The 23733-nt window shown below is 47.2% G+C and overlaps 1 protein-coding gene across 1 annotated transcript in view; it reads left to right on the forward strand.

Annotated features, from left to right (window-relative positions):
* The window catches only part of LGMN (legumain), a 35115-nt gene that overhangs the window by 6019 nt on the left and 5363 nt on the right, over positions 1–23733 (forward strand). The window contains exons 2-11 of the mRNA XM_060167633.1: positions 3550–3716; positions 14684–14781; positions 15916–15997; positions 17222–17307; positions 18481–18556; positions 19192–19254; positions 20347–20413; positions 21251–21369; positions 21456–21545; positions 23335–23535. Of these exons, the coding sequence (XP_060023616.1) occupies positions 3579–3716; positions 14684–14781; positions 15916–15997; positions 17222–17307; positions 18481–18556; positions 19192–19254; positions 20347–20413; positions 21251–21369; positions 21456–21545; positions 23335–23535 (1020 nt within the window). The 5' untranslated portion in view covers positions 3550–3578. The remainder of the gene's footprint in view (positions 1–3549; positions 3717–14683; positions 14782–15915; positions 15998–17221; positions 17308–18480; positions 18557–19191; positions 19255–20346; positions 20414–21250; positions 21370–21455; positions 21546–23334; positions 23536–23733) is intronic.

Genomic DNA, 23733 nt, shown 5'->3' on the forward strand with positions numbered 1-23733 from the left:
ATAGGTATGCTGCAAGATTATGACTTTGTTTTCATGTTTTGACTTTGTCAAGAATATTGCTGACCAGGAAGTTGCTGTCTGAGACCTGCTGCTTTGAAATGTATTCATTGCTGAGGGCAATGGAAGGATTATATTACTTTCACATCTTTCCTTTGCCCCAGGCCCTGATATGTTTCCCAGAATAGCATTAGTATGTTTTTTTAAGTTGCATTTCCCAGTCAGTATCACCCTGTGAGGCTTTTATTTATTTATTTGTTTTAAAAATTTATTTTATTGATTTATTTTTGGCTGCCTTGGGTCTTCGATGCTGCCCTCAGGCTTTCTCCAGTTGCGGAGAGTGGGGGCTACTCTTCCTTACCGTGCGTGGGATTCTCATTGCGGCGGCTTCTCTTGTTGGAGCGCAGGCTCTAGGCGTGCGGGCTCAGTAGTTGTGGTGTGTGCGCTCTAGAGCACAGGCTCAGTAGTTGTGGCGCACGGACCTAGTTGCTCTGCGACATGTGGGATCTTCCCTGACCAGGGCTAGAACCCGTGTCGCCTGCATTGGCAGGCGGATTCTTAACCACTGCGCCACCAGCGAAGTCCCTGTGAGGCTTTTAACTTGGCATTGTGTTCAAGGAACCACAACTCTGTGTTTATAAGAAGAAGAAGAAAAAGAAGATAGACAGGAACCATCGCCAAATGTTAACCATGAAAATATCACTTGTGTATGGATAAGGTACTTTGCCTCACCGAGGAGTAACTTGCTGGTATTTTAGTAGAAGAATGAAAGGTAAACTGGAACTTGTAAAACTAGCCTGGTGGTGTTTTTTGTTTGCTAATTTAGGCATTTGAGCTGGTGATGTCTATTCTGTTTTTCACAGTCAGGCAACCATTCAATTTTAGTATTTTATTTCAATATGAAGGGGGAGGACTTCCCCCGTGGTCCAGTGGTTAAGGATCCATGCTTCCACTGCAGGGGCCACGAGTTCGATCCCTGGTCAGGGGAACTAAGATCCTGCATGCTGTGAGGCACAGGAAAAAAAAAAAAGAGGGGGAAAGGTCACACACCAGTGTCTCCAGAGGAATGAGCCCCTTCGGGATTAAGTCGCATGATCAAAACTCAGAAGAGAATGGTGTGCAAACCAGAGAGCCTGTTTCATGATTGCCGATGCAAGATGATAAAAACCCCAGGCCGTACCAGTCACGTGGGCTGAGAGCACATTCTGGCTCCCTGTTGTTTCAGTTTTACCAGAACGTAGCCATGTCTACTGGTTTCTGTATTGTCTTGGCTGCTTTCGTGATACAATGGGAATTGAAGAGTTGTGATGGAAATGATGTGACCTGCAAAGCTGAAAATACTTACTTTCCAACCCTTTACAGAAAGAGTTTGCCGACCCCTGCCGCATGGGACGGCTTCCTGGGAGGCTTGGCTACAGCCAGGAGGACCTCAGCAGTCACTAGCACACCTCCCCTCCCGTTTGGAGGCCACTGCAGAGCTCTGGGGACGGGAGCTTGGCTGTCTCTTGCCTGACCTCACTGCTGCTGCTTCATACATTTGTATAACTTCACCTTTTATTGCCCCGTGGTGAGCCCTGGGCAGGTCGAGTGGACTCGGGAGAGCATCCTCCGATACACGCTAACGTACTCACAGACCAGCAGGTTCCAGTGTTGGGGCAGCCTGGGCAGTCCACTGCCCTCATCTGTGACGCACCTTGACCGTTCCGAGACAATCTTGAAAACAAACCTGGGGCACGTTATTGTAGCTACCCGTGCATCCGTGACCTTGCAGTAGAGCTAAAGAAACCTGGATCCAGCACCAACTCAGATTCTTAATTCTTACACGTTAAGAACTGAGTTCTTGGGAGACGTTATCCGGGGGTTAGAGTAGTGTGGTTTCTTGACGGGGATGCCAGGCTTCTGGGCGGAGCCGACTAGAGCCTGCCAGGGTTAAGGAAGAGGCCTGCTGTGAGTCCAAGTGTTGTCCTGGGCATCACCCAGAGCTTGTCAGAAATGCAGAGTCTCAGGCCCTGCCCAGGCCTACTGAATCAGAATCGGCCTTCTAACAAGCCCCCCAGGTGATCTCGGCGGACAGTCGAGTTGGAGAAGCGCTGGCCCGAGGTGCTTTTACTTGTTTAAACTTTGACCAGACTCAGGGCTTTCTGTTCTTTCACTTGGGGGGACATCCATCATTTTGAGTTTCAGCACAGTGTCAGGCGCAGATGCTGAGGATGGCTTCTTAGGCTTAGACGTGGTTCATGCCTTAGCTGGCTGTGCGATCCGTGAGGACAGAGGCCTTGTCCTGTCCCTGCTGCGTTCCTGGCACCCAGCACTTTGTTTGGCAGGGTTGGAGTTCAGGAGACTCTGGCCCAATGGGTGAATGAATGAGTGAATAAATTAGTGAATGAGTGAATGAGCGCTGTTCCGTCAAAAGGCATCGGAGGCAGAGGTTAGCCTCCTAGACTTTGCTCTGCTCTGAGTTTCTATATCTCAGAGCAGACTGAGATGCTCAAAGACTGTTTTTCCTCTTGTCTCAGAGTGAGAGGCCTGGCTTCTGTCACAGGAAGGCTGTTTTTTAAAATAACATAGTCAGGACACAGGGCGGTAAGATAATATACTTGTCTGAGTAATGCAAAGTGGCCTCAGTCTTGCCTTTTGTGCTTTAAATCCCTTCAAAGTTTTGGCAATGAAGTATAAAATTGGGCATGTACTTCATTAAGAATAAAGTCTTGAGATGCAGAACCATGTAGCAGAAAGGCTGGACCAGGAATTCAGAAGGCATTGGTTCTGATCTCTGGCCAGAGCTGACTGTCTGTAGATATTGGGCAAGTCACTTCTCTCATGCTTCAACCTCCCCGTCCTGTAAAACAAGGATTAAAATATTTGCCCTGCCCCTTGTACAGAATAATGTAAATGGATTGTGTTATGCAAAGACATTCATTTGGGCTGCCAGTGTTAGACTCTAGCTTATCCAGATAACTCCCAAACGTAAATTGCCCCCCCCCCGTGTTTATATTGAATGTATGTTGAATTTTTACAAACTTTATTGTATAATTAATATATATTAAGTGTAGTAAAAGAGACAAAAATAAAGATCATCCTTAATTCCACCTACCAAGAATAACTGCTGTTAAATTTTGTCTGCCTTCCACATTTTGCTATGCACACATTATATGTCTGTTTTCTTACAAATAGTTCATAGTATGTGGTAGGCGTTCTTCCAACACAGTCAAGTTTGTTGATGAATTTTGTCTGCCATATTCCAAGTTGTGACAAAAACTTTAAAAGGTTGCCCCAAGAGCTTTCTCAATATTCTTTAGTTTATACTCGTAACTTCGACCCACAGTGAAGGTTGGGAGCTATGGGCAGCCCCCTGCTCCACCCGGGGAAAAGGGCCGCAGAGCTAAGAATAAAATTCTGCTCTGTCATCATTTTTATCCTCAGCTTGTTGTGTCTGACGACTAAATCGTCTTATCTTTTTGATCCATTTGCTGTGATCTTTGCCTAGGGGCCAGTCATGTTCTTCTGTTCATGTCATTCCTTTCTTGCTTGACTCAGCCTTTTTCTTCCCAGATTTCTACAGTGGAACTCCAAGGCGCAGAATGATTTGGGAAGTCGCTGTGTTGCTCAGCTTGGCCCTGGGAGCTGGTGCTATTCCCGTGGATGATCCTGAGGACGGAGGCAAGCACTGGGTGGTGATCGTCGCGGGATCAAATGGCTGGTATAATTATAGGCACCAGGTAAGAAAATGACTAATCGTTTCCTTTATGACGCTGGCATTCTGTAAACAGTCCTGGACATTGTTACTGGAACAGACTTTTTAAAAAGCCAGTTATGTTCCTATTAGGTTGGCAAAGATAAGTGCGTTGGTGAGGCTATGGAGAAATGGGAACCCTCCCACGTTGCTGGGTGGATTATGAAATGGTGCGGCCATTTTGGAAAACATTTTGACAGTTTCTCAAAGTGGCCCATCTGGGGTCACCTCAGTCTGATGCAGGGTTTCTCAACCTTGGCACTATTGACACTTGGGTCCAGGTAATTCTTTATTGTTGGGGGCCTGTCCTGCACATTGTAGGATGTTTACCAGCATCCTTGACCCCTGCCCTCTAGATACCAGGAGCATCACCCAACCCACTGTCACGACCAAAGTTGTCTCCAGCCTGTGCCAAATGTCCCCAGTTGAGACCCACTGGTCTAATGCCTTCATTTTATAAATAAGGAAACTGAGACTTGAAGAGAGGAGGTGACTCGCCCGAGGCCACGCAGCAAGTTGAGGTGCAGACGGGACTCTGGTCAAAGCCTCGCGAGGCCTCTTTGCCCTCCACGCCTCTGCCCTGCTGCTGTGCCCTTACCCCTTTCTCCTCATCTTTCCTGGCATTCCCAGCAAATCAGCCTGGCAGAAATCAGGGCGGAAAGAATCTGTATTTGTAAATACATTAAAAATGCAGCCTCCAGGTGAGAACGTAAAACGGTGCAGCTGCTTCGGAAAACAGTCTGGCCGTTCTTCAAAAGTTTCAACACACAGTGACCATATGACCCAGCATTTCACTCTTTAGGTATATACTAAAATAAATAAATAAACACATATGTCCCCCCTAATAAAACTTGTACTCAGATGATGAGAGCAGTTTTGTTCACGTTAACCAAAAAGTGGAAACAGTCCAAGTGTCCATCAACTGATAAATGGATAAACAAAATTTAGTCCATCCATACATTTGGCCATAAAAAACAACAGAGTACTGTATACATGCTTCAACATGGCTGAACCATAAAACATTATGCTAAGTGAGAGAAGGCGGTCACAAAGGACCATAGGATTCCATTTATATATGAAAGTCTAGCAGAGGGAAATCTAGAGAAACAGAATGTAGATTAGTAGTTGCCAAGGTCTGGGCAGAGGGAATGACTGCTAATGGGTATGGGTCTCTTTTGGGGGTGATGAAAATGTTCTGGAATTTGAGAGTGGTGATGGTTGCGTGACTTTGTGAACATACTAGAAACCACTGAATTGTATATTTTAAAAGGTTGACTTTTATGGTATGTGAATTATACCTTAATAAAGTTGTTATTTAAAAAGTCATTGAGGGAATTCCCTGGTGGTTCGGTGGTGAGGACTGCACTCTTTCACTGCTGAGGATCCGGGTTCAATCCCTGGTTGGGGAACTAAGATCCTGCAAGCTGTGCGGTGCAGCAAAAATAAATAAATAAATAATTTTAGGGACTTCCCTGGTGGTGCGGTGGATAAGGCTCCATGCTCCCAATGCAGGGGGCCCGGGTTTGATCCTTGCTCAGGGAACTAGATCCCACATGCATGCCGCAACTAAGAGTTCACATGCCACAACTAAGGAGCCCACGTGCTACAACTAAGGAGCGTATGTGCTGCAACTAAGGAGCTGGCGAGCCACAACTAAGGAACCCGCCTGCCACAACTAAGACCTGGTGCAACCAAATAAATAAATATTTAAAAATTTTTTTTAATTAAAAAAAATTTTTAAAAAGAGTAAGAAAATTTAAAAAAAAGAAAAAAAAGTCATTGAATCTTTCAGTTCTCAGAGACAAGATGCACAGATGATCATGGTTGGTGCTGGGCTTGCATCTAAGAGCCCTTTACACAAATGAACTCATTTAACCGTTGTGGGGTTACGTGCAGTAGGTCTGGTTGTTGTTCCCTTTTTACGGATGCATGGACTGAGGCTTTGAAAAGGTCAGTACTTCAACCCAACGTGGCCCAGATGGCTAGTGGTCGAGCCAGGATTCAAACCCAGACTGACTAGCTCCAGAGCAGCGCCGTCCAACAGGAGAGCCACCTGTGTCGTGGCAAATTTTCTAGTAGCCACATTTTTGTTATTTTTTAAACTAAAAAGAAACAGGTGAAATTAACTTTCATATGTCCTCTTTAACCCAATATAGCCAAACTATCATCATTTCATTTGTAAACAATATAAAAAGTTACTAATGAGATACTTTACGTTTTTTAAAAATATACTAAGTCATCAAAATCATTTCATTTGTAAACAATATAAAAAGTTACTAATGAGATACTTTACGTTTTTTTAAAATATACTAAGTCATCAAAATCCAGTGCACGTTTACCTTCACGTTACATTCAGTTTGGACTGGTCATATTTGAAGTGCTCAGTCACCAAGCGTGGCCAGCGGCTGCTGTATTAGACAGCACGGACCTAGCTTCTGTGTTCCTGATGGCTTAGCAGGGCTGCCTCACGTGCGTTTCCCTCCCAGGGTGTCAGTTTCATATCTGTTAAATAGGGGTTGGTTTAGATGAACTTCCTACCGGCTCTATAATTTGATGATTATTGAATGACTTATTTCTTGAATGCTTTTTGTATGTTAGCTGAATAGGAAATTTGGCTTGATTGAAAAATTATGATGGCAAAATGATCCCTTTTCTTTTTAATGCTTAACCCAGACCTGACCCAGTTAAAGAGGAGCAACCCGAGTACTAACTGCCCAGCTCAGTTTTCTCCTCCCTCTCTAACCATGAGCCCGAAAGATGCAGTGTTAAATATGGGTCATTGAGAGTGGATAGGCTGCTTCCTCAGCCACCAACCAACTTAAAAAAGCATGTATTATTGGTTAAATATTATTAAGTATAGGTATCCGATTAACCTTTGCCCCAGAAAACATTTTTAAGTGTTGCTAGTTTCCCTGGGTAAAATATTGCATATCAAGATGGAATGAGGCAAGCAAGGCAAACAGAAGTGGCCACAGACTGAAATTTTCATCCCTAAATGAGGGAGGATGCTGGCACTGAGGCTGTGAAGAGGAAACGCGGGTGCTGAATCATCTCTGGCCTCAGCCCATATACCAGCCGGACGGGTTCTCTGCCAACATTTGCCGTCTCGACTTTGGAGGCCGAGCACTAAAATAGCATTTGAAAGAACTTGTCCCCTAGAACCTACACACACTTTTTTTTCTACACAGACTATTTTTTTAAATAAATTTATTTATTTTAGTCTGTGTTGGGTCTTCATTGCTGGGTGGGCTTTCTCTAGTTGCAGCAAGTGGGGACTTCCCACTGCGGTGGCTTCTCGTTGTGGAGCACGGGCACTAGGTGCGTGGGCTTCAGTAGTTGTAGCACGTGAGCTCAGTAGTTGTGGCTCATGGGTTCTAGAGCACAGGCTCAGCAGTTGTGGTGCATAGGCTGAGTTGCTCCACGGAATGTGGGATCTTCCCGGAACAGGGATCGAACCCGTGTTCCCTGCATTGGCAGGCGGATTCTTAACCACTGTGCCACCAGGGAAGCCCCTCTACACAGACCTTTAAACTTACATTTTTATAGAGGTTTATATTTTCCTTGAGTGAACACAGCACTCATTATCACAGATTTCTTTTGTTTAGGGAAGATTTGTACACCAGGCACAATTAAATCACCGCAGAGAGCTTTTCTGTGCTTTCTGATGGTTATTTAACCTATGTTGGTTAAACTGAATTGGATTTCTCTGTTTTCCATTTTTGGCTGGGATAATGGGATGACAGAGAGGGAGTTGGTTGGTCTGCGGTGATGCTGGTGGGCGTGCGGCCTCTTGAGTGTTGGGGGGAAGGTCTTGGGAGGACAGGCTTCTGCAGTGGCAGAGGCAGAAGCCAGGCTGCAGTGCATGGAGGACAGAGAGAGAGGCCCCGCAGTGCAAGCTAAGCTGCACACGGGGACAGCGGTACCATCTATTCTTCCGACAGGCTTGTAAGGGGGAAAAAGAAGTATGTAGGTCACCAGAGCAGGTACAGGACTGGAGGAGGGTTTCTTTTAGGGCAGAGATTTGAGCATGCCGAGAAGGAAAGTATAAGGCCCAGTGGGGGCAGCGGGGGGTGGTGTTAAGTAGATTGAAGGTGAAGTTCACCCTTGCCCAGGCCAACAGGAGGACGCTGAGGATGGTGGGAGTTGGGAGGACAGGCAGATGTGAGCCAGGTGTCACTAGGAGAAGGGGGCTTGGGGGGCGGTTTGAGGTCACTGCTGGGCAGTGGGGCACTGAAGGAGGAGGTCTGGCGTGTTGGCAGTAGGACAGGGGTGGTTTGAGAACAGCAGGAGGGGTGAGGGGCTGGGAGAATGCTGGTGCCTCTTCCCCTCTGCTGGTCTCAAGCTGGGGGCTGGCGCGGTAAGGAAGGGAGCTCCACCTCATCCGGGAAGGCTTTGAGAACATCCACATCCTGGGGCCAGGAGGAAGCAGGGAGGGAGAGGGAGAAGTCTAGAACTCACACACGTCGGAGTCGGGAGGAGAAGATATGATGATGGAGGGTCAAGGGCAGAGTCATTACATTTCTGAGAGACTGCCTTTCATTTTATATACTTTTAAAGTGTGTACAATGACCCCTTTTTAGAAACAGCTTTATTGAAGAGGTATACGTTTACATGTCATACAATTCACCTATCCTTTGTGATTTTTAGTAAATTCATACAGTTGTGCAAGCATTATCACAGTCCGGTTTTAGGACCCTTCCATCATTCTAGAAAGTTCCCCATGCCTGTGCCCATCCCAGCCCCATGCAACCAAGGATTTGCCTTCTGTCTTTATTGTTTCGCCTTCTCCAAAAACTTCCTATAAATGGAGTCATACAATATGCAGTCTTTGTGGTCTCTGGCTTCTTTTGCTCAGCATAATGTGTTTGAAGTTAATCCATCTTGTTGCAAAATATCACGTATATTTTAGAAACAGAAACATGGATGGAGAGCAGAGCGGAGTAGGACTGACTTGGGGGAAGGCAGTTAGCCCAGGAGGGCCGTCCTTGTACAAGCCAGAGGCTGGGCAGGGTCGTGGGGAATGTGGGCCGTGGACTTACACAGACCCCGGGTATAATTCCTGCTCTCCGCTCACCTGCTGTATTAGTTTGAACAAATTACGTAGTCTCGCTCTAAACCTCTGATTCTCCTCTGGAAAATTTGAGGTGGTGGTGAGCTCAGTGAGGCATCCCCGCAAAGCCCAGACCCAGGGCTTAGCCTCTGCCGTGCTCAGAGCACGTGTCAGGAAGTGGTCATATACACGCAGTGGTAATATACCCTCAAGTGGTAATATCCTCTCAATGAGCAGCCCGTGAGAACCACTTCCCAGCCCCTACCTGGTTTGAAAGTGGACCCCTTGGCAGTGACTAGAACATGCCCAGTATTTAGCCTTTGCTCCAAGCCGGTTATCCTTATTTTGCTTACAGTTGGCCTGAGGTAAGGCAGCACAATCAGTGTCCAGACAGTGGCCTGCACCAGGACATCACGGGATGCATTAGTAAGCCCCGTCAGAACTCCTTACGCAGGCCATGAAACAAGCTGAGTCAGCAGTCTCTGTTCAGTAGTCCAGAGGGCTCTGCCCTTTCTTTAAAGCCTTGCTCAATACCCTCCTCTCACATGGCATCTCGTATGGCATTTCTGTTTTAAGGGGAAAAAATGCATAGAGATCAGATATGTTCCAGGGAATCCATTCAAGTAACCTTTAACACCATCTCCAAGTCATTTGACTTGGCCTAACCCTACCTTTTATCTCTCTTGGGTACCAGTAAATGCTTGACTCCAACCAAAAACCCTTCTGAATTAAGAAAGTTAGAGGCAACCAAGTAACTCCAAGGACCCAAGAGAGAATCACTGCTTGGCTCTGAGACCACTGTGTGTGGAGGCAGGGCGTAGGGCGTGGTCGGGGGCAGGAGATCTGGGTTGGAAGCCATGAGCCCTTCCTGAGCTTGTCCGCATCTGTGAAATGGGCGTAAAAGCACCTGCCTGTCAAGGTGGTGGTGAGGAGCCAGACAGTGTAGGGGAGCACTAACAGGACAGGCTGAATATATTTTCTAAAATATATGGTCTTATTGAAGCCTATTTTACAGAGCATGTATAATTCACCCATTTCAAGGGCTCCACTCAATGATTTTTTTAGTACATTTACCAAATTGTGCAAACATCACCATAAACCAGTTTTAGAACATCTGCATCTCCCCAGTAAGATCCCTTGGACCAATTTCCCTACCTCCAGGCCGAGGCAACCACTAATACCCTTTCTATCTCTGTAAGTTTGCCCTTTCTGAACATTTCACGCAAGTGGAGCCCTGCAATGTGGTGTTTTGTGTATGGCTTCTCTTAGGGTAATGTTTTTGTAGTTTATCTGTGTTGTAACCTGTATCAGTACTTCATTCCTTTTCTTGCCAAATAGTGTTCCATTGTATGGATAAACCACATTTGTTTCTGTTTACCAGTTGATGGACATTTGGGTTGTTTCCATTTTTTTGTCTATTTGAATCATACGGCTAAGAACATTTGTGTGCAGGTCTTTGTCTATACGGACAAATGTTTTTGTTTCTCTTGTGCAGACACCTAAGAGTAGAATTTACTGGGTCATATGGTAAATTTATACTTAACTTTTGAAGAAACTGTGAAACAATTTTCCAAAATGGCTGCATCATTTTACATTCCCACAAGTAGTAGATGAAGGTTCCTGGTTTATACTCACCAACACTTGTTACTGTCTGTCTGGCTATGAAGTGGTATCTCATTGTGGTTTTAATTTGCATTTCCCTAATAACTAATGATCGTGGACATCATCTTTTTATGGGCTTATTAGTATATCTAGTTAAGTGAAATGTTTATTTAAATCATTTATCTATTTTTGATTGGACTGATTGTTTTATTGAGGTGTAAGAGTTCTCTGCATATTCTAGGTACAAGTCCTCTATCAGATATGTGTTTTGCAGACATTTTCCTCTTACTCTGCTGTTTGTCTTTTCATTTTCTTACCGGTGTTTTTTGAAGCACTCGTTTCTAATTTTGATGACGTCCAGTTTGTCAGTTTTTTCCTTTTATAGGCCATGCTTTCGGTATCATATCTATGACATATTTGCAGTTACAACTCAAGGTTCCAAAGATTTTCTCCTAGGTTATCTTCTGAAAGTTCTATTATTTTAGCCCTTACATTTAAGTCTACGATCCACTTCGAGTTAATTTTTGTATATGGTGTGAAGTGAGGGTCTAAGTTCATCATTTTGCTTATGGATATCCAAATTGTCCCAGCACCATTTGTTGAAAAGACTCTTCTTCCCCAGTGTAGTTTTGAAAACAGGAAGTGAAAGTCCTCCAGCTTTGTTTTTTTTCAATATTTTTTTTCACTATTCTAGGTCTTTTGCAGTTCTGTACAAATTTTAGGATCATCATGTCCATTTCTACAGAAATCCCTGCTGATCGGTTTTTAAAAATTTTAAGGGTAGTAAGTCTTCTGATCCATGAACATGAGATGTTCCTCTATTTAGATCTTCTTTAATTTCCCTCAGCACTGTTTTATAATTTTCAGTGTACAGGTCTTGCACTTCTTTTTTTTTTTTTTTTTTCCGGTACGCGGGCCTCTCACTGTTGTGGCCTCTCCCGTTGCGGAGCACAGGCTCCGGACGCGCAGGCTCAGCGGCCACGGCTCACGGGCCCAGCCGCTCCGCGTCATGTGGGGTCTTCCCGGACCGGGGCACGAACCCGTGTCCCCTGCATCGGCAGGTGGACTCTCAACCACTGCGCCACCAGGGAAGCCCTGGATTATTTCTTGATTTTTACTGTTGCAGTGACGCTGTGAGCACTCTCCCATTACACATAGTCTAGGGCAGCGGTCCCCAACCTTTTTGGCACCACGGACCGGTTTCGTGGAAGACATTTTTCCTGCGGAACTCGGGTGAGGGTGGGGGATGGTTCAGGCGGTAATGCGCGCGATGGGGAGCCATGGGGATGGAGAGCCATGGGGAGCGGCAGATGAAGCTTCGTTCGCTTGCCGGCCACTCACCTCCTGCTGTGCGGCCCAGCTCCTAACAGGCCGCAGACCAGTAGTGGTCTGCGGCCCTGGGGGTTGGGACCCCTGGCCTTGGGTATAGCTTGGAGTAGAATTGCTGGGTTGGAGGGTACATGCTTCAGTCTGATCCAATAATGTCAAGATGTTTTCCCGAGCCCAGTGCCAATGACACTATACTTCCACCATCAATGTTTTAGTTTCCTATTGTTGTTACAAATTACTACAAACTTAGTGGTTTAAAACAATACAAATTTATTATGGTACAGCTTGAGGTGAGAAATCTGAAATGCGTCTCACTAGGTTAAATCAAAGTGTCCAAAGGGCTGCTTTCCTTTCTGGTGATTCTTGAAGAGGTCCATTTTCTTACCTTCTCCAGCTTTTAAAGGCTGCCCACATTCCTTGGCTTGTGGCATCTTCCTCCATCTTCAAAGCCAGCAGTGGCAATCCAGTCTTTCTTACATTATATGCGTCTGACACCAACTTGCCTGCTTCCTTCTTCCACAAATAAGGACCCCTGTGATTACATTTGGCCTGCTGGAATAATCCAGGATAACCTCTTTATTTTAGGGTCAGCTGATTAGCAATCTTAAATCCATCTGCTATCTTAATTCCCTTTTGCCATGAAGTGTAACATATTTACAGGTTCTGGGGATTAGGATTTGGACATCTTTGGGGGGCTGTTATTCATCCTACGGCAGTTGGTGTTTGAGGGTCCTTGTTATTTTATAGAAATGGGGACTTAAACATTTTAATGTGTGGGTGTGTGTGTTTAATATTTAGTAACTTTTAAAAAATCATCTATGTTTAGATTTTCAGCCCCCTACTCTTCCTGGGCCTTTACAGTTTTAATGATTTCTTGATTGTCCCTGTCTGAAGCAATACCACGTTCTGGAGTCAGAATGCCTGGGATCTTTCACTGTGAGCTGTGTGACTTGGACAGGTCACCTCCCCTCCCTAAGCTTTGATTACCTCATCTATGAAATGGGAATAATTATCACATAGAGTTGTTAAGAGAATTAAATGAGATTGTGCATAGAAAGTCTGAGCATAGTGCCTGACAAATAGAAGAAAGTCAATAAATGTATGCGTTTTCATATTTATTCAGTCATCTGTTCATCTAACAGCTCTTGAATGCCAGGTCTTAGACTCACCCACTCAACATTTAGCAGCTGTATTTTGAGCACCCATTGTTTGCTCTAAAGTCCATTTGTGTGGGGCATCTACAGGCAAAATGCTGGGTTTGGTGGTGAGTGAGCTTTATTTTATTTTTTAATTACTTTTTACTGGAGTATAGTTGCTTTACAATGTTGTGTTTCTGCTGTACAGCAAAGTGAATCAGTTATACATATACATATACCCCCTCTTTTTCGGGTTTCCTTCCCATTTAGGTAACCACAGAGCATTGAGTAGAGTTCCCTGTGCTATATAGGAGGTTCTCATTAGTTATCTATTTTATACATAGTAGTGTATGTATGTCAATCCCAATCTCCCAGTTCATCCGACCCCCTCTTCCCCCCTTGGTATCCATAAGTTTGTTCTCTATATCTGTGTCTCTATTTCTGCTTTGCATATAAATTCACCTGTACCATTTTTCGAGATTCCACATATGATTGATATTATATGATATTTGTTTTTCTCTTTCTGACTTACTTCACTCTGTATGACAGGCCCTAGGTCCATCCACGTCAGGCAAGCTTTATTTTGATTGATGTGCTGAGAGCTGTGTAGAATATGATCTGTGGAGGCCCAGTTCCTAAAGCCCTCTTCCTTAGAGAGGCAAGTAGTTGGGCAAACTGTTTCTTTTATGCTTTGTCCTAGGAAAGACATAATTAAATAAAAGCAGAAAGTTAGGTGACATATTTCCCTTCTGTTCTCAAATGATTTCCATGTCATGGAGTGTAGTATGTGTCATCTGAAAAAGGAAGCAAAGAATGTCTTCACCCTTTTATGGACAAGGAATCACATTAGCAAAGTTTTTCTTTTACCCTTAATATGGTCACCCTTGTTGTTATTTTTTTTTTTAATTAATTAATTTATTTTTGGCTGTGTTGGGTCTTTGTTGCTGCACACGGGTTTTCTCTAGTTGTGGCGAGCAGGGGCTACTCTTCATTGCGGTGCACGGGCTTCTCACTGTGGTGGCTTCTCTTGTTGTGGAGCATGGGCTCTAGGTGCGTGGGCTTCAGTAGTTGTGGCATGCAGGCGTCAGTAGTTGTGGCTCGCTCTGGAGTGCAGGCTCGTAGTTGTGGTGCACGGGCTTAGTTGCTCCGTAGCATATGGGAATCCTCCCGGAGCAGGGCTCGAACCTGTGTCCCCTGCGTTGGCAGGCGGATTCTTTTCCACTGTGCCACCAGGGAAGTCCCAACCCTTGTTATTTTTTAAACTAAAAAGCACATCCCTCATTTCAATTCCTGAGCTGAACTTTTGAGTTTTCACTCAGTTCTCTGAACAGCAACTATGGCAGTTAAAGTTACTGGAACCAGAAGAATCCTGTGTGATACAGAACTAGCCGCTAAGCTTTTAATCTGCTGGTTCATCATTCTAAGTCATTCTGTTCTTCAGACCGAAATCAGTGCTTTCAGGAGACTTTTCTATGGTGTGGAAAATGAAAATAACTTATTCAGGACTTTCAAAGGCCCTTGTTGCCTGTAGATGTGATGGTGGTGGTGTGTGTGTGTGTGTGTGTGTGTGTGTGTGTGTGTGTGTGTGTGTGTGTGTGTGTGTAATCCACATGTACGCTAACTGCCTGATGAATGAAAGTTTCATGGGGGGGGTGGATTTTTAAAAATTGAATTGAAAAAGATAAATGAGTGTGTTTTAAAATAATTTAAATACCTGCCCAGTAGGGAGCGGTTCACAGCACATCTTCCATGAGAAGGAACATGTTGCTCATTAGAATACCAAAATTGGCTTCCTTCTGGGAGAAATCTAACACTTGACAAAACCACTTCTCCCAGGCCGATGCGTGCCACGCCTACCAGATCGTTCACCGAAATGGGATTCCTGATGAGCAGATCGTCGTGATGATGTATGATGACATCGCTAACTCTGAAGAGTGAGTAGGGAGTGCTTTGAAGTTGATGGTGAGGAACTTCAGGGCATTTTATTTTTATTTTATTTATTTATTTTTTTTGCGGTACGCGGGCCTCTCACCGCTGCGGCCTCTCCCGTTGCGGAGCGCAGGCTCCGGATGCGCAGGCCCAGCGGCCATGGCTCACGGGCCCAGCCGCTCCGCAGCATGTGGGATCCTCCCGGACCGGGGCACGAACCCGTGTCCCCTGCATCGGCAGGCAGACTCTAAACCACTGTGCCACCAGGGAAGCCCCAGGGCATTTTAAAAAATGCACACAGACCCTCAGGAATCCTTAGATCAGCGGCCTAACATTAGAATATAAACAGACTCCCGGATGAAGTTCCACATGGTGCTTCATCTAGAGCTTTGACCATATATTGGTGGGACCCAGCAATGGCGGGGACATAGGAAATGGTGGTGAAGGTCCTTGGGCTGGGGCTTTGGAAGGATTTAAAGCATGAGTTCCCTCTCAGCTTGGGGAACTGACTCATCATTGGGTTCTGTGGTGCTTGTTCCTAAGCTCTGAGCAGGGACGCCTCAGAGGCCCTGTACACAGAAGGCTCAATTGTATCTTAGAATACATTGGAGCATCTAGCCCACTCTAGTCTCCCAGCTCCTTGTATGGGTACTAACCCTAACCCTATCCAGTCTCCCAGCTCCTTGGTTCCCAGACTATGGCCCTGTACTGTGATCACGTTAACAGCTCATAATCCATCCTGAGCTTTAACACCTAAGCTCTTGTATTAAAGCCTTGTTTTCTGTTCTGTCTTTTTCTGAAAGTAGTTTTGCTCTGAGAGATCTCTTGATGACATCTTGTCCCCAAGATGCAATCTGGTGTCCAGCAGGAAGCCAGGCACACAGGGGCCTGGGTCCCTGTCCTCGGTTTGCAGAGCTCAGTCCTTCGCTGCCCCTGCCAGGAACTCAGGAGTTGTGGGACACCGAGACCCCCGAGCTGCTAAAATCACCAACACGTTGGTGACCTCAGAGGCAATGAGGAATGTCTGTGACAACCACGGTCGTTTAGTATTTTAAAGCGTAACAGGGGCGTATTCACGAAGACATAGATTTCAGAGATACGTCAAATTGTGTGCTTCACTCGTGTCCTTTGATTTTCAGCAATCCCACCCCAGGAATTGTGATCAACAGGCCCAACGGCTCAGACGTGTACGAGGGGGTTCTAAAGGACTACACAGGCGAGGTGAGGCGCATCACGGGGTCAGAGCCAGCGGGGTCTGCTGTTTCATTTCAGTGATGATTTTTCCCTCTTTCTTATACTTCTGGGATCAGAACCTCATTAGACTGATTTCTGGGTAATGTTTCGTGTTTGTATTAAGATTTGTGCTTGAGGTGTAATTTCTGAGAATTTTGAAAGAAAGCAGAGGGGAAAAAAAGGACGTTAGTTGTAGTCTACTGATCCTTAGTTTCTAATCTTGTTGTACTTTAAGCCTCATAATAGATTTCCTTCCATAATACCTGATTTTCTTAGGATATTGCCAGTGATCTGATTATAGATTATCCGTGCCCTTTTCTGAAAATCAATTTTCTCAGCCTCAGCCCTAGTACAAAATATATCTCTAAATTTTGTAAGATAGTTTTTCATTAATCATTATAGTATATAACTTCCAGAACATTACATGCCTTCCAGTCGATTGAGGCTGTATACATTGACACGTTTTTAAAAGCACCATTATGAGTTCAGCCTCATGGATTTCAGAGTCTCTTTTTCGTAATGTCAGAGGGATCGAAACTAATATTCCTTGTGACGGAGAAAGTCTGAAGTTTAGCAGTTCTTTCAGTTTTATTTTTCTCTTTTAAATTCAAGAACATTTAAATCAGACACATCATACGTGTCGTATAGATGATTCCATTTTTATAAAATTGTTTCTATATAGTTATATAGGGAAACATTTGGAATTTAGGTGGTGGGATTTTTGATGTTTTTTCTTCCTTGTGCTTTTCTGTATTACATTTTTTTAACGATTGCATATCCATTTTACAAAATCCCCTTTAAGGACGTTGAGTGTCCTTGGGAACTGGCCTTTTAGGAGGCAAGCTGGTTGCAAAGGTCGGCGCTGATGTTTCTGCCGCCCGCTTTGCTGTCTCTCTGAGGCAGCGTGCTCTTCCTCTGCTCTTTGCCCCTACCTACCGACATCTTTGGGTTTCTCCACATGAACTTTATAATGGTTAAGAAGGAATGGCAGGCTTGCTGAGTTGGCATCAGCCAAAGACAAGATGATACTTGAGACGAGGTCATGCACATGCCCAGGAAACACTGGATCTTTCTTGGTTGCAAAGTGTTTGCCCTTAAACCTTAAGCCTTGGAGGTATGTGGACGGTGGCCCGGGCCCTCTGCGACAGACTCCGCAAACGCGCTGATTTGGAGTGACAGCTGCGTCTGATTTCAACTCCCCATTCTTTGTAGGATGTCACCCCGCAAAACTTCCTTGCTGTGTTGAGAGGTGATGCAGAGGCAGTGAAGGGCAAAGGATCTGGAAAGGTCTTGAAGAGGTAATGTCTGTTTTATGGCTGTCACACTTTTCTGAATGACGTGGTACTCCAGTACTGAGAATTCACACAGGCCTTGGCCTTTGTTCCCGGACTATTTACCTGTGAGAGATGGCAGCGTGGGGACCTTTGCCCTGACAGGCTGCACAGACCTGGTGGCTTCTTTTGGCAGCCCATTTCTGTAACGAATTAACCCTGTGATCCAGGGTCCCTGGTTAGTCTTAGTGAAATGTTCCCCATCACTTAAACCTGCTAGTTTTGTTATCTGTGGATCCTGGTGCTGGTCGGTTCCACTACCAGGGGAACACGCCAAGACAGGCGTGAGGCTCTGTGGCCAATCAGGTTGTAGGGCCCCCGCCCCGCCTCCTGCCGACCCTGTGCTCTGATGGCGGGTCAGCCCAGTGGGAGGAGGACATTTGTAAGTTCAGAGCAAACCTCCGTATGGGAGAAAACTCATCCCATTGCTTGCCCTGTTGGCTGTGGGTTAGAGATGTCTTGTTTAGCATCTCTTTATGCAGCATTTTGACGTGATGTCAGGGACCTTAGGAGCGTGACTTCAGAGAGTCTCAGGTACTTGGCAAATGGTGCTGTTTCCCTTATGCCCGAGGGGAGGCCTGGGCACAAGTAGCCCGTGTGAGTTAGAGCAGAGGCGGACATCTGCGCGGGATGAACCAAATTGCCTCCGAGTGAGTTACTGCATCTCTGCAACCTTGAAGCAGGGCCCTCTGAGTGGAAGCCTGGTGAGGGGGCACAGGTGGGCGTCCCAGGCCGTGTGCAGGCCGAGGGGCCCGGAGAGGCAGTCAGAGCTGCAGGACCGTGCTTGGCGGTGTGTCCTGGCTCCCTTACTTGTTTCGGAGAGATCTGGTGGCACAGAGTGGCCGCCCAGGATGAGGCCCTGTTGCCAGAGGCCTTGCTGTCCAGATCACCCTGGGCTGTCTGCCGAGCACCCTCCCGGCCGTGACTGAGACCCTCCAGGCTCTGGGACGCGCCTCGTGGTTCAGAACGGCACCCAGCGGGAGCAGAGGAAACAGGCTGGGCGGCGGGCTCCTGGGCCCCTCCTCCCACCTGGCTGGGAGACTGTAACCTCAGACCTCTCCTGAGTTTTTTGATTGGGGTGGCATTTCAGTCCAAACGGTCCACTTGGACTCTCATGCTCGTGTGCGTGTCTCTTGGCAGTGGCCCCCGGGACCACGTGTTCGTTTACTTCACTGATCACGGAGCCACTGGAATACTGGTGTTTCCTAATGACGATGTGAGTTTTTCTTAATGTTTTAAAGACAAGCTGGGGGGAACTCTCTGGCGGTCCAGTGGTTAGGACTCCACACTGTCACTGCCGAGGGCCCGGGTTCAATTCCTGGTCGGGGGACCCACAAGCTATGTGGTACGGCCAAAAAAAAAAAAAAAAAAAACAAGCTGGGAGAATGGGAAACAAAACCTCAGTGTTGGCAGGCCACCTGTGATGTGTGTCTCTAACATCCTACAGCGTAGGTTCGTATGTGGCCACTGAGGGTGAGGTCACATTAAGCAGCTTGCAATCTATCCAGAGGCATCTCTTCCGGCAGGTTTTCCCTGCGTGTCTCCTGACATCACAGCATGAGTCACTGTCCCTGAACTTGGGTGCAGTGCACTAGACGCAGTCATAGAACACAGTCCCTGAATGCTCCGGACAAAGTGATGAGGAAGCACAACTGCTTCCCCTTTTTATTATGTGATTAAAGCCCTCCATGATGTTCTGGGATAATGCTGTTCACCACGATTATTTAGAAATCTCTCAGGATTTCTAAATAAGAATTTATAAAAGCATCATTAAGACTTGATTAGTGGGTTATCCAGCAAATGGTTTCTCTTGATGTGTTTGGTCTGAATGTCCATATTCTTACCTTTCAGCTTCACGTCAAGGACCTGAATGAGACCATCCATTACATGCACAAACACAAGAAGTACCAAAAGGTGATGTCAGTGCTTGGGGTGGCCTTGGGGGAGGAATGTGAGGGATGCAGTGGAAGCAAAGCCCATGGCTCTTCGACAGGCCTCCTAGCTCTGGATGGGCCATGTGTTTTGGAAAGGGTGTCCTGTCAATCAGTCTTGACCTCTGGTCTCCCAGGATTAGCTTTTTGTGTTTCTACAGCTTCAGCTGTTATATCAGAATCACCGGCGATCTTGTTAAAGTACAGTGTGGGCCCCAGCCCCAGAATTTGGCTCAGTTGTTCTGGGGAGAGGCCTGCGGGTTTGCCTTTCTGCGTTTTCAGGTGATACTGATGCTCCTGGACTAGGGACCACACTTTGAGGACTACTGTTTCTAGGGCTGTCACCAATCTGGGGCAGCTGGGGAGGAAAATACCACCTTCTTATTTTCCCTTTGGCCCTCTCTGGCCCCCCCTGCTTTTTTTTTTTTTTTGTGGTATGCGGGCTTCTCACTGCTGTGGCCTCTCCCGTTGCGGAGCACAGGCTCTGGACGCGCAGGCTCAGCGGCCATGACTCACGGGCCCAGCCGCTCCACCGCATGTGGAATCTTCCTGGACCGGGGCACGAACCCATGTCCCCTGCATCGGCAGGCGGACTCCCAACCACTGCGCCACCAGGGAAGCCCTCTCTGGCCCCTTTTGTACCCTGTGTGGAACCTGTGTAGCTTAGGTGTGTATGTGTTAGTAAGGTGTTTTGCTCTTGGAAACTGCTCCCGGCGTTGGATGGCAGATCAGTTTTCCTTAGCATCACCTATGGCTCCATATTTTTCTGCATTATTTCAGCTAATAGATCATTTTATTCTATTAGTCATGCATAAATTTGGGTCCTTCTGGTTTGTATGACAACAGCTTCTGTAGCCTCTGCTTCTTACAGCAGAGATGTCTCCCAAAGCAAAAGTGAAAGACTCTCAAGAAACACGTCGCCCCAATAAAGATGTTAAAAAAAAAAAATCTATTTCACCCTTCCAAAAAAAAAAAAAAAAAGAAACACGTCAAGAGAGTGGGCAAAGTCAAAGTAGCATTTGCGAGAGGCCTGTGCCTGGGCGGGGTGAGTTCACCTGTCTCATTCACCTCCCAGATGGTGTTCTACATTGAAGCCTGCGAGTCTGGGTCCATGATGAGCCACCTGCCCCCCAACATCAATGGTAGGTGGTGGGAACACTGGCCTCTGAGCCAGGCTGGGTGAGCACCTTGCTACATGGTGCAATTGGACATTCTCTGAATCTGCCCATGGGAAGAACCAAGTGTCTTCCATAAGCCAGGCCTAGGCCAGCCTAGTGCTTGGAAGTAGGGGGATACCTGTGGGCAGCTCTGAGCTTCTTCTTCTCCTGGAGGATTAGTGGTCAGGGGATGAAGGGATGGAAGCTCTTGATGTGAACTCTGTAGTGCTCTGCCGGGTTCTAGTAGGGCTACTTAAGACCAAGCTCACAGGCTTTGGACCAGCCTCTGTCCTTTGAGATGCGTTGCTTGCTGGCTCTCTGATCTTGGGCAGGTGACTTACCCTCTTGGACCCTCAGATTTACTCATCTGTAAAATGGGGATAAAGATAGTGTCTGTTAGGAGAGTTACATTTTAAGCAATGACATCTGTCCAGCATAGTTCTGAGCCCATGGTAGCTAGGTAGTAAATGGTAGGGATTTCATATGTTCAGTCCATCTAAGTGTTTCTTTAATGAATGTTCACTTTCTGTGGAAATGAAATGAGGTCCATGTCCTTCAAGATTCCAGAGCTACTCAGATCTGTTAGCACTATCTCACAGTGTCTATCAGCTGGCTTCTCTTTTTCCACATTTAGTTTTAGATGAGTTACTGAAACTCAGTGAACAGGGCTGGATACAAGGAGGTCTCCCTGCCCTCCCTGAGCTGATCATAGGTGACCTGCTTTGATTGCACTAGGAAAGGAGGAGGAACCCAAGCCTCAAGTGGAATCCGCAGACAGCCGAGAATAAAACACGACTGAAATGTGTCTTTAATTCCTCGTAGTTTACGCAACTACTGCTGCCAACCCCAGGGAGTCGTCCTATGCGTGTTACTACGATGAGGCGAGGTCCACGTTCCTGGGGGACTGGTATAGTGTCAACTGGATGGAAGACTCGGACGTGGTGAGACATCCGGGGGCCGGCTGCTTAGCTGAGGCTTAGCTGTCAGCTGCGATCGTCAAAGGACTCGACTGTTTTCATTTTCGCAGGAGGATCTGACCAAGGAGACCCTCCACAAGCAGTACCAGCTGGTGAAGTCCCACACCAACACCAGCCACGTCATGCAGTATGGAAACAAGGTGAGGAGGGGGGCCTCGCACTTCTGATGACGCCTCAAGTCTCAGGCTGACTCACCGGGGACGTTTCTCTCCCGATGAAGAGAAACGGGATCCATCCGGGTGAGGAACGGCTGAGGCAGGGCTGGCTCTGCCTCTCGTGGCCGCTCCATCCTGGAGATCCCATCTGTGCTTTGGAATCAGACTTAGGTTCAAACTCACAAAGTTGTGAGATTTTGGGCAACCTACCTGACCTCTCTGAAACCTCTGTGTTTCCTCCTTGGTCAAAGCCCTAGTGCACAAGGTGATAAGGAGCAAAAAGAAGGGGGTCCGTCACGGGCACCAAGCACACAGTGAGAGTTCACTGAGTCAAAAGCTTCTCCTGTGAGTTCTGTGGCTTTGCCCCGTAGAACGCCACACCCTGAGTCCTCCGGGGTCCAGCCTTCCTGCAGTTGCAGGATGTTATCTTGACCCTTTGGCTATAAATTCGAGACTTTTACCCCCCTACCCCCCACCCCCCCAGCTATGTTCAGAAGGGACCTAGGTGGTAAGATAGGTCAGTCCATCAGGGCTGTCCGGACACAGGTCATAGCAGGTGGCTGCTGAAGGCTTGGGCCTTAGGTGCCACCCCTGGGGCTAGCCCTCGGGATGTGTGCGGGGCTTCCAGGAGTCTGTACGACCAGACATCACCCCTCAGGTGGCCTGCCACCAGCTGAGAGCTCGCCAGCTGAGTTCTGTTCCTTTGATGTGAGCATTGGCCTTCTAGAAGACCTTGTGAGCAGTCAGTCCAGCTATTCCCTTCAGCACTTCTCGGGCAGAGTGTCGACTGGAGGGCCCGGGGGCCAACAGGGCAGTCACAGGCCACGAGAAGTGCACTCAGGATGCCGTGGGCTTGGCCAGGCTTTTGAGAGGGGGTAGTGGGGAGGTAGAGCAGCGAGAAGGCCAGGGAAAGGTAATTCAGAGGGGGCAGGGTCAAAGGTGGCGCTGCCCCAGCTTTGTCAGGGGACTGGAGGGAGGGAGGGTACCAGCAACAACTCTTCTGCCCTGAGCTTTCTGTTCTCTTTACAATTTCCTCGGCATTAGCCACGTCTGCTCTTGGTAGAGGAGGTATGAAGGATCTTTTCTAAGCATTATGTTTCTATATATGTGTGCGTATATTTTATTTTTTGTTTTAGAACTTTTTCTAGATTAGCGTCGCTTGGTTTAGGAACATGACTGCTTGTAGCATTTCTTTCCCTCTGAATCGGGATCCAGTCTGCAGTGACCCCTGCAGGCAAACACAGCCAGGCAGTCGGGCCCGTTTGTTAGGCCCTGATGCCAAGTCGGCCCCGCCCCTCGGTGGCTTTAGCTCTGCCCATCTCAGTGGACCCAGACCTCAGCTCTGACCTGGACAGATGCTCTGCACCTTCCTTCTGCTGGTCACTAGGGGCAGGCGGGTGAGCGTGGAGGGGTGAGCACAACCCAGGGTCACCCCTGGCTGAAACGACTCTGGTATGAGCGTGGCGGAACTGGGTAGCGGTTCTGCTGCAGAGGATGCCAGGCAGCTTCGAAGTTCATCATCGGTGGATTTCAGGTGGTCAAATGCATTGCCTCGCCCGCTGCTGAAGACCAAGCGCGTGCTTTCAGGCTGCGATTGTGACCCTTCGGTGGTCCTGAAACCACGTGCGGGGAGCTGTGGACTCCAGGACCCAAGGGACGTTTGGCACATCTGCCCCTCCCACTCAAACTGACTCTCTCTCTCTCTCTCTCTCTCTCTCTCCCTCCCTCCCTCCCCCCACCCCCTCGCCCGCTCCCTCTCCCCTTCCCTCCCCAGTCCATCTCTGCCATGAAGTTGATGCAGTTTCAGGGTCTGAAACACAAAGCTAGTTCTCCCATCTCCCTGCCCCCAGTCAAACACCTTGACCTCACTCCAAGCCCCGAGGTGCCCCTCACCATCATGAAAAGGAAACTGATGAGCACCAATGATCTGCACGAGTCCAGGCGTCTTGTCAAGAAGATCGACAGGCAGCTGGAGGTAAGTGGTGGCGAAGCTGCGGCTCCCAGCCTTGCCGGGCAGCGTGTGCGAGTCCTGTCTCTGCCTCCTGACCATAAATCCGTGTTGGTGGGAGCCAAGTGACAGAGCTCAGGGGTCACCCTCCTCCTGCCACGCTGGGGGTACATGGGAAAGGAAACCAGGCTTTGTACTCGCCGTAAAATGGACATGAGTGAGCAG

This window comes from Lagenorhynchus albirostris, chromosome 1 (genome assembly GCF_949774975.1).
Source record: "Lagenorhynchus albirostris chromosome 1, mLagAlb1.1, whole genome shotgun sequence".
Lineage (NCBI taxonomy): Eukaryota > Metazoa > Chordata > Mammalia > Artiodactyla > Delphinidae > Lagenorhynchus > Lagenorhynchus albirostris.